The sequence below is a fragment of the Notechis scutatus genome, chromosome 1 (genome assembly GCF_049901735.1).
Source record: "Notechis scutatus isolate UNSWTSFEM ecotype Mainland chromosome 1, rNotScu1.2, whole genome shotgun sequence".
Taxonomy (NCBI): Eukaryota; Metazoa; Chordata; class Lepidosauria; order Squamata; family Elapidae; genus Notechis; species Notechis scutatus.
In genome coordinates, this window is record NC_142009.1 from 119659508 (window position 1) to 119678893 (window position 19386).

General features: G+C 35.5%; 1 protein-coding gene across 7 annotated transcripts in view; it reads left to right on the forward strand.

Moving 5' to 3' along the window:
• COL12A1 (collagen type XII alpha 1 chain) overlaps positions 1 to 19386 on the forward strand; it is a 133524-nt gene that overhangs the window by 11842 nt on the left and 102296 nt on the right. For 5 of the 7 annotated variants that reach the window (XM_087944529.1, XM_087944536.1, XM_087944546.1 and 2 more), the window contains exons 3-10: positions 8850 to 8966; positions 9888 to 10031; positions 10695 to 10754; positions 13021 to 13284; positions 13450 to 13614; positions 14436 to 14609; positions 15920 to 16210; positions 16852 to 17454. The exons of the other annotated variants lie outside the window; for them this stretch is intronic. In XM_087944529.1, the coding sequence (XP_087800655.1) occupies positions 8850 to 8966; positions 9888 to 10031; positions 10695 to 10754; positions 13021 to 13284; positions 13450 to 13614; positions 14436 to 14609; positions 15920 to 16210; positions 16852 to 17454 (1818 nt within the window). The remainder of the gene's footprint in view (positions 1 to 8849; positions 8967 to 9887; positions 10032 to 10694; positions 10755 to 13020; positions 13285 to 13449; positions 13615 to 14435; positions 14610 to 15919; positions 16211 to 16851; positions 17455 to 19386) is intronic. 7 annotated transcript variants of the gene reach the window in all.

Sequence of the window (19386 nt, forward strand, 5' to 3'; positions counted from 1 at the left end):
TCTAATTAACACCATGTGGCAAGGAACAAATTTGCTCTTGCTGTTTTATCCATGGGAAGGCAGCAAATTAGCTCATAGTTCTATAGAGTAATACACAATATTTTACCCAGTATCTGTTCTTCTATTGTTGGCCTTTCTTTTCATTATCTCTTAATTTTGGAAATCAACTCGTCAGCTCATTATGTCTAGCCCTGTTTGCTGCATTGTTCCCATTATTTTATTTAAGAATTTGCTATTTAAATTTCTCACCTTTTTTCCTTTTACATTCAATTTATTGCAAGCAGATGTATTATTTTGGAAGGAGTGATTTGTGAATCTAATAGTTAAGTATTAGATTCCTTAATACTGCTGTATACATTATTGCATTATTAATGTTTAAGGATGGAGCAGTAGCATTCAACAAGTTTCAGAACCCCAGTTATCTTGAGTGGTCTTTACTAGTACATTGAAAAAGCCTGCAGAATCTAGTCCTTCGGTTCAAAGGCACTGCAAGACATTGGTTTATCATTTGTTATCATAAATGTAGTTCACTGTTCATCTCCAGCCTGGTATTTTAAATCCCTTGTTTGTGTTTCTGTGAGAATAGATAAGTTATTGAAGAAGACATACCTCTAAGCTGCAGCACCATCTGCAGCAGAGCCGTCAAACTCGTGTCGTCATGACATTGTCACGTGATGTATCATGACTTTTCCCCCCATTTGTTAAACCAGGCATGGGCGTGACCATCATGTGACGTATCTGGCCTGTGGGCTGCGAGTTTGACAGCCCTCATCTGCAACATTCACAATGCCAATTGACTCTTCAACTTCAATGAAAAGAATTATGTAAATTAGCACTTGCAAATTAGAGAAGCCTTCCCCATCCTGTTGCCCTTCACCTTCAGGCAAGAGCACAAAATGAACCTGTCTGTACCTCCCACAGAAAGAATATGGTAGTTCTGTAAAAGAAACCCATGTCATAATTCCTAACCAAATATCCTCTTAAATGATGGACAGACGTGTGGCTTGATTTTTTACTTGTGGCTTGATTTTTACTTGTGGCTACCTTTCTCAAATTGCTGCCTGCAGAAACTGACAGGACTTATACTTTTCTTCATATGCATAATCATAAATCATTTCCAATTTTTTTGCTAGCTTCTGTTTTTATTATAAGAAAAACCAAAAACAATCCTGGAAATCCCAAAAAACAAAACCACTATAGACACTGGTACAGATTTAAATGAAAATCTGTGAAAAACTGCAGAGCAATTTCTTTGCTTGCAAGTCTTTTAAAGGAGACATTTAAAATTGAATAGGTGAGAAAAAAATGTGACTTGTAAATGTCATTTCAATTTTTTTTCCAAAATGGCCTCAGATTAAATTATTAAATCCATTAAGTATCATTTCTAAAACACTTTCAAAGAGTTACCTGTGTAATATGAAATGAGGTTACATCCCATTGATCCTGATACAGAGCCAGCTTTGGGTTCTGCAAAGGAATTATAGGTGAAACTCGAAAAATTAGAATATCGTGCAAAAGTTCATTTATTTCAGTAATGCAACTTAAAAGGTGAAACTAATATATGAGATAGAGTCATTTACATGCAAAACAAGGTAGTTCAAGCCGGGAAGTGTCATAATTGAGATGATTATGGCTTACAGCTCATGAAAACCCCAAATCCACAATCTCAGAAAATTAGAATATTACATGCAATCAATAAAACAAGGATTGTACATAGAACAATATCAGACCTCTGAAAAGTGTAAGCATGCATATGTACTTGGTTTGGGCCCCTTTTGCAGCAATTACTGCCTCAATGTGGTGTGGCATGGAAGCTATCAGCCTGTGGCACTGCTGAGGTGTTATGGAAGACCAGGATGCTTCAATAGCGGCCTTTAGCTCTTCTGCATTGTTCGGTCTCATGTCTCTCATCTTTCTCTTGGCAATGCCCCATAGATTCTCTATGGGGTTCAGGTCAGGCAAGTTTGCTGGCCAATTAAGCACAATAATCCCACTGTCATTGAACCAGGTTTTGGAGCTTTTGGCAGTGTGGGCAGGAGCCAAGTCCTTCTGGAAAATGCAGTCAGCATCCCCATAAAGCTCATCTGCGGAAGGAAGCATGTAGTGCTCCAAAATCTGGTAGACGGCTGTGTTGACCCTGGACTTAATGAAGTACAGTGGACCAACACCAGCAGATGACATGGCTCCCCAAATCAACACAGACTGTGGAAACTTCACACTGGACTTCAAGCATCTTGCAGTGTGTGCCTCTCCATTCTTCCTCCAGACTTTGGTTTCCAAATGAGATGCAAAAGTTGCTCTCATCAGAAAAGGGGACTTTGGACCACTGAGCTACAGACCAGGTCTGTTTTTCTTTAGCCCAGGTAAGACGCTTCTGACGTTTGTTGTTCAGGAGCGGCTTGACAAGAGGAATACGACATTTGAAGCCCATGTCCAGGATCCGTCTGTGTGTGGTGGCTCTTGATGCACTGACTCCAGCCTCAGTCCACTCCTTGTGAAAGTCCCCAACACTTTTGAATGGCCTTTTCCTGACAGTCCTCTCCAGGCTGCGGTCATCCCTGCTGCTTGTGCACCTTTTTCTTCCACACTTTTCCCTTCCGCATAACTTTCTATTAATGTGCTTTGATACAGCACTTTGGGAACATCCAACTTCTTTGGCAATTACCTTTTGAGGCTTTCCCTCCTTATAGAGTTTCTGCACAACTGTCAGGTCAGCAGTCTTTCCCATGATTGTGATTCCTACTGAACCAGACTGAGAGACCATTTAAAGGCTCAGGAACCCTTTGCAGGTGTTATGGCTTAATTAGCTGATTAGAGTGGGACACTTTGAGCCTAGAATATTGAACCTTTTCACAATATTCTAATTTTCTGAGATTGTGGATTTGGGGTTTTCATGAGCTGTAAGCCATAATCTCAATTATGACACATCACGGCTTGAACTATCTTGCTTTGCATGTAATGAGTCTATCTCATATATTAGTTTCACCTTTTAAGTTGCATTACTGAAATAAATGAACTTTTGCACGATATTCTAATTTTCCGAGTTTCACCTGTATAGGGAACCTCTCAAACCCTCCTAACACCAAAGGAAGAGAAAATTTAGATAGTAGCCATGGTCAATAATGATTTCCAAGTTTATTTTTCAGAATGGAGCTGTTGCTCACCTGGCTGGCCACTGGCTTAGAATCACTAAACAAGTGAAGGCCCCAAAAGCAAAAATAAAAATCAGAAAACACCTTGGCCTTTTCTTCAATGTATCAAATATTGTTTGAAGAATATCGATAAATTCTGACAATTGGTTTTAAACCATTATTCTTTTTAAGTATCTTTGATAGGCTGTGCTAGGCATACATTACTATGTTCTGACTGCTTTGAAGAATGCTATGAAGAACTAATGCAGGCTAATTGGGATGGGCTTCAAAATGGTATTTTTCTGAGGATTTCATTAAGTAGGATGATTCTGATTATTTTCTTCAGTGGCCTCATCAGTTACATTTTCATGGGCTAAGTGGGATTTGTATCCTACGGTAACCTATGCAACTCAGAACGTTTAGCAAATACGATTTACTAATTTCTACATGGGAAGTCACAAAAGTTGAGTTCAGCTTGGAGGAGACTTCATTTTAATTACTACTCCTCTATTTTCTTTAGTTACATAGTCCCAAACAATACTCATTGTTTCTTAGTCACACTGAAGTTCTGATAATTCTGTAAAAAACAACACTCAAGTGTGAGCTATATCAATTTAGACTGAAGATAAGGACCGTACCAGCTTATCAATTTCTTGAACAATGAATGAATGAACAAATGAAAGAATGGGTGAAATTCCCAAATCTAGCTTCTCACTGATGTCTTTGATTCCTATATATGGGGAGACTATATTTCCCCTATGTGGAACATTCTCAAGAGACAATTCACTTAAAATATGAACAAATACAACCCAGAAATGGATTTATTAATAAAGATAATGGAAAGACCAAAGATCAGCTGTTCTGATGTATTACTTCATTGGGATTATAATCAAACAGAGAAAATGGATAAGATGATAGCTACATGACAATCATGTATGGCTGCATCCTGTTTGGAGTGTAGAGAAAGTTTGAAAATTGTAGGGAATCAGTTTTATCCCTCTACTTCAGGGCTTCCCAACTTACAAATTGTAAGGCATGTGGCCCTCAATTTCCAGAATTCCCCAGTCAACATGGGGAATGGCCCAGGAATTCTGAGAATTGACGTCTATGCTGGTTTACCAAGTTTACCCTGCCCTAGAAATTCAGAATTCTGATTTGGCTAAGGATGGGGCTGAAGAGAATGTTAGGAATAAAGTTGACCCTTCGCTCAACATGCCTACATGTAGTCAAACCAACATAGCATGTACTCAGCACTAGTAACTATTTTTTTTTAATAAATAGTCTTTTGAAGAATTTAGTGAAGATATTCTTAATTTTACAAATTAAAGTTTGCAACACTATAATTATCTTTCTCTATGGATGTTTTAAAGTGGATGTTTTCATTTTACATTTTTCTACATATTAAATCATGTTCTAAATGGTTCTCTCTTGAATTACTGCTGCTCCATCCTCATTTCTCATATTTCATTTGTAAAAGATTTGGTGATAATATATCACAATCTTGGTGCCACTGCCGTATCTCTTGTTTTGTCTGCCTTCATCCCAAATACTGAAAAGAAAAATCTGGCAACTTTCCAAAAGAACAATATTACAAACCACACATCTTTCTTTATTGGTTGTTTGCTGCCTTAATAATATAATACATAATTTCTGATTTCCGGATTTCTAATTTGATTGTACTTTTTGTCATTTATGACTGCAGGACTTTAGTTCTTGGTATAGTAAGATGATTTTGATTATTTTCTCTGAGTAGTTTTCATGTAACACCTGGAAGGAACACCACTTTTAGGCAGAAACAATTACAAGAAAGCCTCATCTAAGCATGTGTTTTATGTCCCATTGATTTTTATATCGCCTGAAACTCTTTTATGAATGATAGTCAGGTTTTTTTCTCCTCTATTTTTACTTTTAAACAAAAGTCTTTAAATAAAAGATAGTTTTCAGGGGTTGCCCCAAGTCATGACAATTAGGGCTGCTTTTTTCCCTTAATATGTACTTCCATTACTATAGCTCAAACTTCAAATTTAAATATACTGAGAAATGAGCCAGAGACTAGCAATGGATATGAATATATCCGATCTACATATCCTGCCAGTGTGACACATTCCAATTAGTTTTAATTTTAATGAGAAGTACCTAATGAAAGCAATAAAATATATTTTGAAATATACTAAAATGTTACAATCCCGTATATAATAAAATGCTAAGAAATATCAAATTAACATAAATACATAAAACAATAAGTATAGTCCACTGAACTTTTGTGTCATGGGAGTAAAATTTACAATTTGAATCTACTCTCCTGTTATATTATTTTTGAACCTTGCTATCCACTTTGTGAAGACTACTTAAAAAGCAGCTATTGATTACTGTTGAATTAAAATGTTAAATCTGTTAACCTCTTATTCAATTGCATTTATTTATCAAAACAATTGCAGATAGGCAATCTAAAAATATAATCTATTTTCTTTTTAGTTATGCTAAAACAATTGTGTGAATAGGTTACAAAATAACTGTTAGGTCTTTTATTTTGGTTGAAGTAGTAATAGATAGTGATAATTGCACAAATACACCGACACACACATTTTTAATTTGTGGTGTAATATTCTGGATGCTGTATATAATGATTTATAATCATACACAAACACACACATGCAAGATATCCCTTGTGATACAGTTGTGATACAGTTCATTGTTGAGATAGACACATAGGAAATACTTGAAAATTTCATGTCACTGGGAACAATATAATCAAAATGGAAGCTTAAGTGTACTACCTTTTATTGAGCAGGTCTTGTTTTCTTGCACAATTCTGAAAACAGCTTTCTTTAATCACCGTGTTATTGTGATTGTGAGACAGCCTAAGATCCAAAGAATTAGTTTATGTATAACCAAGGACTTGTGCATGCTAAGTGGGATTTGTACAAGTTTTTTCTTTATATATAGAAAGTATCCATGCCCTGTCAGGGAAATTTGCTTTATAAACATTTAGTTTAAAAAGCAGTTTGTGCAGTGGATAAGCAAATTTGTTTTGGAAGGAATATCCCCAAAGTCTTGGATAACTAAATAAGATGCATGATTCTTTGGATCCAGGATTTACATTTTAAAGCTCACCCATTACAGGAAAACAATAGGCATTTAATTCAATGGGAGTGAACTTACAAAAAGTCTTCTGTATGCTTAGCTTAGATGTAAGTTGCCCTTGATTCAGTGTTTGGACTTCTATTTATTTTGAACTTGCCACAGGTAGAATTTGATTATTGTGGAAGTGTGTGTTTTCATATTTAGAAACCTGAAATGCATTTCTTATGAAGTTCTATGGAAAAGTTGTGCTGTTTCCTTTATAGCAAATAACCAGATAATCTCATATGAGAGAGAAGTGACGTTCGTAATTAAAGGCTAAGTGCCACATTTGAGTTTTTTTGTAAATCGGGTTACAGATTTTTTAAAATGTTGAAGACTTTTCCCTACAGTTGGCCTTTTTCAGTTTATCTGGAATCCGGTCATTGGATCACATCAAGATAGGCTGCTGCTGTCCTTCAGCAGTTACAGCCTAAGGCCTCTGCTGCTTCAGGTCAAATTTCCTTCAAGGTTGGTGGTGCTATTTTTTTTCCCATGTACTCATTTTTTTAAAAAGAAAAAGCATGCTCAGGTCATTTGTCTCTGCCTTTGCATTAAATTTGTCCTGAGCCATTGGTGTGGAAAGAATATTTTATAATGGTATTCTTTAAAATGTTAATGTTATTATTAACACGTGTTGCATGAGCTAGATACCACCTAATTGATTTTTGTGGGGGGGGGGGCATTAGTATGAGTGCTTTAAGTTGAATGAAGAATCAGTTGTGCATGCAGATTAATATTCTAATCTCACTGCCTGTGTATGGACAATAGGAGAAAAATAACATTTGTTCTTGTACTACTATTACTTGTGGTAGCATCAATGCCAAGCCATGTAATCCTATCTCATTGGAAATGGCAATTTATTAAGAAGCAGACAGTATTTTAAAAACCTTGAAATGGCCAACTCACAAGTGCATTAAACTTTTATTTAGTTTTTAAAGAGTTAATCACTTGCAAAGCACCGTGCCCTTACAATCAACAGAGCTATATTAATATGATTGTTACTATAGCAATATTTAACATTTATTTATTGATTTCTAAGTAGTCCACTGTTAAATAGTTTAAAAAAACATTTTTAATTTTGCAGAGGTGGACATCTTTCAAGAAAATCCTGATATATAGCTATAATCAATATCTCAATATTGATTGGTGTTTGCCAATCAATCTGAAATATCAAGAACAGTATGACTGAATCTCATATGCCTTTATTAAACCTTATGTACAGTAGTTAAAACTTATCTTTTTGTAGTACGCATACCATGCACTGACAGTGAATCCGTAGAGGACTGCATGATTTTGCATGACTGAATTAACATGAGAATATCATTATAAAATATTATTATGTAATGTCTTTGGCAATGATCCTTGTACATGGAGGCTTTTGCCCACTATGGAAGCTACAGTAAATTAAAATAATAAAATTGACTTTCATATATCTATATATAGATAGATGGATATCATATCATACACCTATATATCTGTCTATAGATAGATAAAAATACAAATGCATGATGCTGCTAGATAGCATTTGGAAACTATTTCTTTCTATACTACATTCAGTTCATTTTCTTGCTGGTTCCCACAGATTGATACATAATCATTTGTTTGGATCACTGATGCCTTTTTCCTTGTTTTCCTCTCTACATCCTGTAAATAAATGTCTATACATATATCTTGATGTTGTCTTTCCATAATTAACAATTGTTGTGTGAAATACCATACTGGCATTTTATTTTAAAATGCCATTTCTCAGTATGGGAACACCTGCTACACACAGAGCATAAAAATGGTAAGGATGGTTTACACCGCAGGATTGGTATAGCAGAGTGGTGTAAACAGTCAGAAAACTTAGTTTTGTGTACCAATACATTCAACTGTGCCAGAAAACATCAAATATTTTCTTAGTAACATCTTATTTCCCATTTCACATATCAGCAGCGTATACAAGATAAGCTATTTAGGTGGCTTTTTGGAAATAAGGGGTTATATTTAGGTCTGATGTAAATTGAGCAAAGAGCCACTTAAATCTTACCACATTTTCCACAATACACATATCTCTGCATACTACCTCTAAAGATTCAGTGAAGTACAAATATGCAGAGATGAATTTCAAAGAGTTATATATTCTTTGATGATCTGTTGAAAGGGATTTTATGTTCTCGTCAAATGATCTCATGGTGTTATAAGCAGGTTGTGATTTGGCATGCTTTTATCAATTGCATCCAGCATGTTAAGAACGTTCTTTTAATTGTTTTGTGAAAACGTTTGCATATGTGATTATTATGTGTGAAATCATTGTACATGTATTGAAATGTGTTTTCTATTGTGCTTGATTCTGCTGGCCATTCTTGAATGATTTGACAATTCAAGAAACAAGTGTTCTGTTGCTGTCCTCTGTGATGCATATTTTCTTTGATATGTTTTGTCATGTTCATCGGCTTGCAACCTCCCTTTTGCCAACAGCATACCTTTATATGTGTTGGAAACAAATTTATGCAAAGACATATCTTAGCAAGCTTTGCTTAACATTTTAAAATTATTACGAAATTACTTTCTTCAACATTTAAACACACTTTGCTTGATATAAATCTTTTGCAGTTAATCCACCTTCAGACTTGAAATTTAAAATTATAGATGAAAATACTGTTCAAATGTCATGGGCAAAACCATCTGATGCAATAGAAGGTTACCGGATAACTGTGAGGTCTGCAGCTGGTAAGATTTAATGTTATTTTTTAGAAAAAAAAAATTGAACTCTGAATTAATGTGCTTTTGTGGAATTGTCTCTTTCTTCCTGGTTGATTTTGAGAATGTCTAAATACAGCATGAAAAAATTAAATGGGACACCTTTAATTTGTCAAAAATTGCCCTGAAAATTACATTACAATTTTATTCAGATCTAGGCAGCAGAAAAATGCCCTGAGTTTAGTGACTTTTATGCTTTAGTAAACATGAATGGAACTGTAGCCTTAATTGATTAGGAAAAAGCCAATAGAGTCAGAAGTGACTTCAGCAAACTGAAATTTTAGAAACAGGAAAAAAAAACTTGTGATGTCACAGGGTCACTTCTGCCCCTTATATAGTTGTATGTGACATCTTCATGCAAGTATGAAAGGAACAGTATTTCTATCACAATACTTGGTTTATCATGTGTATCTGCAATAAGTATCTGCATATATTTATTACATTTTTATATTGCCTTATCTGTGATTGCTAAGGCAATAGGGACCTTCCCTCATTGTATCCAAATGACAAAATCCAGTGGGTATTGTGTAGGGACTTTGAATCTGAATTGCTCCAGTTTAAATCCAACACTATAACTATTATACTACAGTGTCTGTAACACACAGTATTGTATGGACAAATCCCACGCAATAGGTTATAACATGGGATGCATTTAGGGGGAGTTTCCCCTCTTTTGTTAATCTTGTCTATCCCCTACTATTTCCTTTCCTGGATGAGTTAGATAATTTTTATTTTTATTTTGCTAATAAGTCCATTGTTTCTTTTTACATCTGATGATGCTCAAAGTATATTTGTTCCTTGATATATAATTGATACATAATTTTTGAATAAATGGTTATTATGTGATTTAGAAGTTCTGATTATGAAAATGTTCTTTATGTATAATTGCAGATGGTTCAAGTAGAGAATTTACCTTAGCACATACGGCTACTGAAACTTTGTTAACAGACCTCATACCTGATACTGAATATGTTGTAACAATAAATTCATATGATAATATAGATGAAAGTTTACCTGTCACTGGACAACTTACAAGTAAGTTTGCAAAATTGACCCAGATGTTGTTTGGAATATATTTTCAATACTGCTAAAAAGATAATATTTGCTATAATTTATCATTTGTCAAATTTATATGACATTCATCTTGAGATGCGAGGAAACACTGAGTGTCTTACATATGTAGTACTGTATATGTAGATGTTTGACTTCTATCTTTTAAGGTTGGACTTAATTTGTTTTAATTAGCAAATAAATATGCTGAATGTAGATTTCAAAAAATCCATGAGATACTTGTAGCAGTAGCAATAGCGGTTAAGCTTATATACCACCCCATAGCCCTTTACCACATGCTCTGGGCAGTTTACAATGTAGAAACAATATTTGCATATTGCCCCCAACAATTTGAGTTCCCATTTTACTGACCTGGGAAGAATGGGAGGCTGAATCAATCTTGAGCCAGTCAGGATCAAACTCCAGACTGGGCAGAGTTTGTTTGCAATACAGTATTCTAACCACTGCGTTACCAGAGCTCTGTAATAGTACTGTTTGTATATAATCTGCAGTTTATTCAACATTGTATTCTCCCATTACAGTTTCAGACATCCATAAAAAGTAGATAAATGGAAACCAACCCTTTGCTGAGACGATTTCTTTCTTTTCTTTCTTTTTTATTAAGCTGTGTGTTCTGTTCTGTTCTAGTTCAAACAGGTGGCTTTGTAACAACAGGAATAAAGAAGACTGAAGAAATTAATTTGCAAAGTAAGTAATTTTGTAATGTTTCTGCTTCTGGTATATGGCAAAACAAAACATCTATTTCTAAACCAGCATAACCCTAGAGATACACAAATGTGTTTTCACTCTTCACAATGCATTTTTACTGGCTGGGGAAAAAGCATTTTTTTAAAAAATCCTAGGACCTTTAGGTATGCTTTTATTCAATTCTTATAATCCTCATTGTTCTGCCTGGGAAATCCAGAAGTTAAAAGTCCAATGAATATGAAAGCATCACATTGGAAAAGACTAAAACAGAAGATTCCTTTTCATCTCAGGCAAATTCTACAGTATATAAAATTTATATGCCTCATTCTTTGGTTCGTGCTTGTTCTTAATAGCTAAGGAGCTGAACTTTATTTGTTGCCCATGCTTTCAACACTTTCAGATATATTATTTTCCCTTTCTCCTTATTTATCCTTTGATCTAAAAATCTCCAGACTCTGAATAACAGTGAGACTTTTGTTTGACTCAGGAGTCATGCCAACCATTTTAGATTTGATTCAGAGGAACCCTTTTGTCAATAAACAGGGTGGAAACTGATTCCGATTTCAAAAAGTCATTCAAATATACTTTCTTTACCTTATTCATATGAGACGAATATGACAATTATATATTCTGGGTATGGAACGGATGGATTGCCTAAAGCCCATGAGATGCTGTTACTTTATTGTTGAATGGATTTGTTTTCTGCTTCCATTTTAGGCTTGTACATTAATATACTTTGATATTTATTTTGATATTGTGTTTTTATGTGATGTTAGCTGCTCAAAGTCATTAGTTACAATGATATTCAGTCAATATCAATGATATAGAGCAGGGGTCGCCAACCTTTTGGACCTCAGGGACCATCAAACTCATAATTTTAAATCCCAGGGACCACTAATTGGTTCTGTGGGTGTGGCCTAATTTGTGGGTGTGGCTTGGTGGTCATGTGACTGGCTGGGCATGGCTTGTATGTAAATATTATAAATATTTATATAAATATTGAATTTTTTTATAAAAAAGAGCAACTTTTACCCAAAACCAGGCAAAGCAGGTAGACAGATTAGGTTGCTCACAGAATCACAGATTCATTCAGATATCTATCTGCCATTGGCTAGCTCAGTCTGTCACATAAAATTTGCTTGCAAGCAAACTCATAAAATTAACTCAACAACACACCATGTATGTAAATATTGAATTTTTATATATAAAAAAGAGCAATTTTTACCCAAAATCAGGCAAAGCAGGCAGGCAGATTGAGTTTCTCACAGAATCATTCAGTGATCTATCTATCTGCCATCGGCTAGCTCAGTCTGTCACATAAAATTTGCTTGCCGTGAGTCTGCACTGCCTAATAGAACCTTCAGTCCTAAGGGAGGTTCGGCTGTGCTTAAAAGCAAAGCACTATTTCTTTTCTTCTTTTGTGTGTTGTGTTTGTTTGATATTTTGGTTTTGTAATCAATAAAATTTGTTTTAAAAAAAAAAAAGCAAAGCCAAAGATCCAAAGACTAGCTAGAAAGCAACAAAACCAACAATTTCCTGTTTCTTAATCTAAATTTCCTGGCACAGCAGAACAGCTGATGGTCAGGAAAATAGCAATTTAGCAGGCAAGTTTGCCGGGTAAGGAGTGAATGGACGGGGAGGGTTCTCACGGGCCATGTGGGAGGCGCAGCCTTGTGTTTCTGCGCATCCTGGATTAACAGCTTTGGGGGGGGTGCTCTGGGGTGAGATTTCTCTGTGGCCTACCAAAATTTTCTCACGGACCACTGGTTGGTGACTGCTGATATAGAGTAGCACGGGAGGCAGTCCAGAATTGGCTGCCAACAGCATGATAAATTAATGAGATTTAACTTCTCCTGGATTATTAAACTTTTTCCATAAACACAAATTTGGAATATATGTATATTGCTATCTAGCTATCTTCTATCTATAGCCAGTTTGGTGTAATAGTTAATGCACCGGAAGAAACTGGGAGACTTTGTATTTTAGCCTTGCATACAAAGTCACCTGGGTGACCTTGGGCCAGTCACTCTTCCTTAGCCACCGGAAGCAGGCAATGGCAAACTATTTCCAAAATCTTGCCAAGAAAAACAGGGATCAGCAAATAGATGCCAGGAGTCTACAATGACTTGAAGGGATGCATGGATACATGCATAAATATCTTCTAGTTTTCTGATTCATGTGCATGGACCCAAAATAAATTAAACACTTAGAATATATAAGTGTATATGTGAGGGTTAATTAATAATTCTGTTCCATTATGTTTCAGAATGTTCCATTAGTGCTGTTACAGATCTAGTTTTTCTTGTTGATGGTTCTTGGAGTGTGGGCAGAAATAACTTTAAATACATATTGGACTTCATCATTACTCTTGTATCAGCATTTGATATTGGAGAGGAGAAGACAAGAGTTGGAATAGTCCAGTACAGCACTGATACAAGGACTGAATTCAATTTAAATCAGTATTTCAGAAAAAGAGATCTCATTGAGGCAATAAGAAGAATACCATATAAAGGAGGCAATACAATGACAGGTATGAACTTCCCTCTGATGCCATAGAAAGCATCAATGAACACGAGATATCTGCCATTAATTTTTTTGCATGGGTGGTGCTCTCTTTTATGACTTTATAAATTTGAATTTGATCTTAACATTAATGGTTTTGATTAAAAAAACACAATTTGTTTTCTAATTTTAGGAGAAGCTATTGATTATCTGATTAGGAATGCTTTTACGGCATCTGCTGGAGCAAGAAATGGCTTTCCCAAAGTGGCAATTATCATTACGGATGGAAAATCTCAGGATGAAGTAGAAATTCCTGCAAGAGAACTTCGTAGCACTGGAGTTGAAGTCTTTTCTTTGGGTATGTTTACTTTTATATTGTTATTGATGATTATTGTAATTTATCCACAGAGAAAAATTTAAAGCAGTGTCTTTTGCTTGTTATAAAAACACACTTCCCCCATGAAAATTATAACTGATTAGGTTCTTAGATTCAAGGACAACTTGAAGTTAGAATGCCAGCTATACCATAAATTGTTACTTTATAGAGATTAAAATAATGTCCAAATACATTTATGTTATATAATTTCAGTAATATCAACAAAAGTAGACTGTTTTAAAACATTGCTTTGCTGAATAAATAGTTTAAACATTATTGCGCAAGATGCAAAAATGTATTTTTCTGCAGTTGTGTTCTTCCCTTTATCTACTATACAAATTTAGTATAATGGTAGTACAATACAGTCCTGTTGCTTCATGGCTATGGATGCCCATGTACAATAAAGAGAAGAACATGCTGTATCTAACAATCTGTGGGCTGAGAAAGCAATAAGAGATTATTTCATCTCCCAGTATAAATCATCATACAGTCAAATTGGGAAAATAAGAATAGTGGACATTGTACGTTAGCAATGACAGGTAGTTTGAAGAGGTGATCTAGAAGACTTTCATTATATCAAGAGTAATATAGCCACCCAGAGTCATTTGGATATGAGATGGGCAGCAAATAAATTTTATAAACAAATAAATGTAGGAAAAAGACAGAAGTGGGAAGTTAAGCCAGATTTCCTATCTTGGAATTCCCAATCACCATTAGCTATGGAAAGTCTCAAATACAAGAATGGCTATATGCAACATGATTGGACAAACTTGTTTAGTATTGTTATCTCTATCATTTTCTAGGAATCAAAGCTGCAGATGCCAAAGAGCTGAAGTTAATGGCATCTCAGCCCTCATTGACTCATGTTTTTAATGTGGCCAACTTTGATGGCATTGCGGATATTCAGAATGAAATTGTCTCACAGGTGTGCTCGGGAGTTGATGAACAGTTGGGTGACTTGGTTAGCGGAGAAGAAGGTATTTTTTTTGAAGTAATCACAGTAATCAATTTCATCCTTAGATAAATATATAGCTGTAATAATGGGAAAGCAAAAGTATCACTTTCTTTTTCATGACTAATATTTCTGGTTAACAAGGCAATGAGGGTTTGGTCTACCATAAAGCACTTTTGAAAGAGCAGTGAGGTAGAGCTTGAGGCTCCAAGGCTGCGTAAAGTTTCTAAAATATATAACAATTATATAATATTTGCTACCTGTTGTAGGGAAAAATAATTGAATACAGTAGGAATAATCATACCACTTAATTAGCTATAATTTTAAATTAACCCAGATTAATTTTTCCTTGACTGGTTTTGAAACTTAATTTATCATGCTCAGAGGTTGGTTGGTTTCTTCAGTTGACCTCTTGACCACAGTGCCATGAAGGAAACCATCAACGAACCCAACCATATTGGATACTTTTTGTTCTGTATCCAGCCTTTTTTAGGGAAGGTAATGGAGGAGGTTGCATTACAGTTACAGAGAATCCTGGAGGGTATAGATTTTCTGGACCACATTCAATTAGGTTTCAAGCCTAGGTATGAGACTGGGATTGATCACACTTGTGGATTACTTCTGTCAGAAATGGGATCGGTGCAATGTGTCCATTGTAGCTGTACTTGATCTCTCATTGGCTTCTGGTACCCTTGAATACAATACCATTGTGTTCAGGCCAGTCAGCTAGCAAAAAAAAAAAATTAGTCTGGATGAATATCACTCCTCTGAAAATATCCAGTTGGAAGTTTTTTGTTTCTTTCTGGGATTTGTAAATTCAGTTTCCAACTTTATACTCATTTAGAAAGCTACGTGGCAGCAATTAACTTAATGATCAGCTAAGGAGGGTTCCTTTTGATTATGTAGACAAAGAGACCAGTGAAAGCTTATTACTTTTACACTACAGTTCCATGTATGTATGTTCAGAATTAAGTCCCATTGTATTTAATTGAACTCTTATGAAGATGTGTTAAGTAGTCAGGATTGCTTTCTTGGGAATAAGTTGCACTGAACTCAGCATCACTAACTTCTGAGTACATATAGAGAGACTGACTTTCCCCCCCCCACCATCTATGATGTTCCAATGTCCTTCCATCTGTACAGGACAATAAATATTCATAAGTCAGTCTACATTTAATTGTAATTTTCATTCAGCTCATAGATAAATTCTATAATCAGATTGACTAGAAAAATGATATCATTTGCTCTAGTACTTAACCATGGGCTATTTTGGGGGTAGGTATATTTAGCATTAATCAGAACATATTTATGGCTGCATTTTTGCTCATTTTACAGCTTTAGAACCTCCTTCAAATCTGGCAGCCTCACAAATCTCATCAAGATCTATCAAAATCACTTGGGATCCATCTCCTAGTGACATAACTGGTTATAAGGTGGACATTATTCCAATGAAAGCTGATGCCAAACAATTCTCAATGAATGTAGGACCACAAACTACTGCTTTTAATATAAAAGATCTTTCAGCAGACACAGAATACCAAATTAATGTGTATGCCATGAAAGGATTGACTTCAAGTGAACCAGTGTCCGTAATGGAAAAAACACAGCCAGTGAAAGTTCGTATGGGTGAGTCATTATTATTGAAATGATCTATTATATGTTAATGGCCAAGTCATGCAAAATCATTCATTTAGTGACTGCGCAGAGTTACTGAAGTTATTGAAAAAAAGTGAGTTATAACAGTGTACCCATGGTCACATGATCAAAATTCAAGCATTTGGCCAATGGCTTGCATTTCTGACATTGCAGCACCCTGGGGGTCACATGGTCGCCATTTTACCTTCCCAGCTGTAACAAGCAAAATCAGTGGTGGAAGTTCCATGTGATTCACTTAACCAACTGTGGCAAAAAGAGTTGTAAAATCGGGTGTGACTCATTCAACAACGACCATGCTTAGCAACAGAAATTTTGGTCCCAATTGTGGCATAAGTTGAGAACCACCTGTACTTCAGATAATTTTAGAGTTCTTACTTTCTAACAAACAGCGACACTATATATATAGTGCTACTTTCCAGAAAAATCAAAAGTGGTTCACATCTCAAAAGCTATGTATTTACAGTAGCATTATAATATTAATGGAATACAATCTATAAAGACCTAGAGAAAACAATATTGTCAGTTAAAAGCCAGGCGAAAGAAACACATGTTGCATTTTTTTACCCCTAAAATGCTATTTCGATACTAAATACCTGTATTTCTTTTTACAGAATGTGCACAAGGAATAGATGTAAAAGCCGATATTGTGCTTTTGGTTGATGGCTCCTACAGTATTGGTATTGCCAATTTTGCTAAAGTGAAGGCATTTTTAGAAGTGTTAGTTAAAAGCTTCGAGATTTCACCTGAAAAAGTCCAAATAAGCCTTGTGCAGTACAGCAGGGATCCATATACGGAATTTCCTTTGAATAGATACAACAGAATTGAAGATGTAATTCGAGCTATTAACACCTTCCCCTACAGAGGTGGATCTACCAACACAGGCAAAGCTATGACCTACGTAAGAGAAAAAGTCCTCATCCCAAGCAAGGGTGCAAGACCAAATGTTGCAAGAGTCATGATTCTCATTACGGACGGAAAATCATCCGATGCTTTTAAAGATCCAGCCATAAAACTGAGGAACACAAATGTAGAGATATTTGCAGTCGGTATTAAGGATGCTGTGCGGTCTGAGTTGGAAGCAATTGCTAGTCCCCCTGCAGAGACCCATGTCTACACTGTGGAAGATTTCGATGCTTTTCAAAAAATATCATTTGAACTTACACAGTCGGTCTGTTTGCAAATTGAACAGGAACTTGAAGTGATTAAAAGAAAAGGTAGGTGGTGGTTCTTTCCATGTAGACATGTGTGATGAAAATACTTACTGAAGAGCGGGAACAGAAGATAAATAGCAGCATGCTACTACTCGGAGGGAAATTAAATGCTTAAAGCACAGTTATGAATTGTTGTGAACATGATTTGATCATATGCATTGGATACCTTCCAAATCCCTATATAGCTCACCAAAAGTTGGTTTAAAGTTTAAGGTGCTTTCTGGCAGTGGCTTCTGATCATGTTCCTCTGATAAACAAACCTAAAATAACTCATGACTTGTTTTAGGTTTGTTTCTTTTTCTAGCAATGGGTGAAAGTCATTGCTAGATAACTCAAGAACTTAAAAGCCATATGGAGCTATGGAGAAAATTACTATGTACAATCACATGTGTTCCCAACCAGTCATAAATAACCCTCTCCGTAAATAAAAATGAGGAAAACATTCTATTTCTGTCAGTAACGTTTCTGAAATATTGAATGTTATCATTTAAATTAAAAATGGAAAGGAAAGGGGGCGGGGGAATTAATAGAGCAACCTACAAATAGTCTCTGCTTAATGACCATTCATTCAGCAACTATTTGAGGTTACAGTGATGTTGAACAAATGGGAGTTACGGCTGGTCCTTGAAGTTAAATCTGCAGTGTCCCAGTGGTCAAGTGATCAAAATTTGGGTGCTTGGCAGCCTGCCTGCATTTGCAAGCACAATGTGCGTTTCAGCTCTTCTGACCTGACTGTCTCTCCACATCCCAATCCCTTTGGTTGCCCTACATTTTGCCTCCCACCCTATGCCAGCTGATCTGTGCCATCTCCTTCCTCTCACTGCTGATGAGGGGTGCCCAATTGAGGCAGCTGGTGGCATTCGCAAGGCCTCTTGTGCTGCTGCTTGATGCCGCCTGGAAGAAGATAAGATTTTATAGAATATTCCTAAATGGAATTGGATTGGGTATACAAGTGATAAATTCTCCATGTTGCATTGACCATATGCAAAAGAAGAAGAAAAAAGGCTTTTTAACTCAGTGGATCTTTGCCATAGAAACCAGCAAGGACTAATTATGGTATATTAGCTCTAGTCTGAGATACTTAAAATGCTCAATTTGGGTAACTCCGTTAATATTTATTTCCTTTCAATTGGAAGGAATGTTCTATGAATGGAGGAATCATCTCCATGGTGGAAATTTAATAGGATCCAAGATGCTATCTTTAGAAAAAACAAATAAAATAATTTTTAATGTTAATTTAATTTATGCAGTTCCAAGTAAATTATTATGATTGGTTCATTGTATAGCCAGATGTTTAGTCTAGATTTGGTATTTTTATCCACTTACTGAGTGCTTTTCAAAGAGTTGGAATAGACAGATGTGGATGTTTGTTGGTAGTAAATGAAGGTATCATTGCAGGATGGAAGCTGCCTTTTGCAATTGACTGACGGTGATTTTAACAATGAAGATGGTGTTTAAGTAGGATTAGAATTAGTATTTTTTAATCATAGTTGTGCATTTTTTACCTTTTGATAAGTAGGTTAGTTCTATTTTAATTTTATACTATAATGTGGATATTTTAACTTAAGTTCTGTTTTCTCTGACTGTTTTTATTGCTGCTTTTTGTTATAAAGCAGCATGAGTCTATGGTTGATTTGGAGACATATAAGTGAAATAAATACATATGTTGTTATTAATATTGCCTGCGCAGTAGGATGTGGAGTCTGTGGTGTGAACCGACAGCCAAAGGACAAATGCAGTTTTAGGTTGCCTCAGCTAAAGTATAGCTTTCAAGTGATAGGTTACAATCATTCTATTTCATTCTTCTTTGGGTATTTTGCCTGATTCTGGGCATTCCACTTTAAAGATTGAAGGAAACTGAGATGGGGTTCAGAAAGATAATCAGAAGACTAGAAAACTGACTGAAGGAGCTAGGTGTCCTCAGTCTTGAGAAAA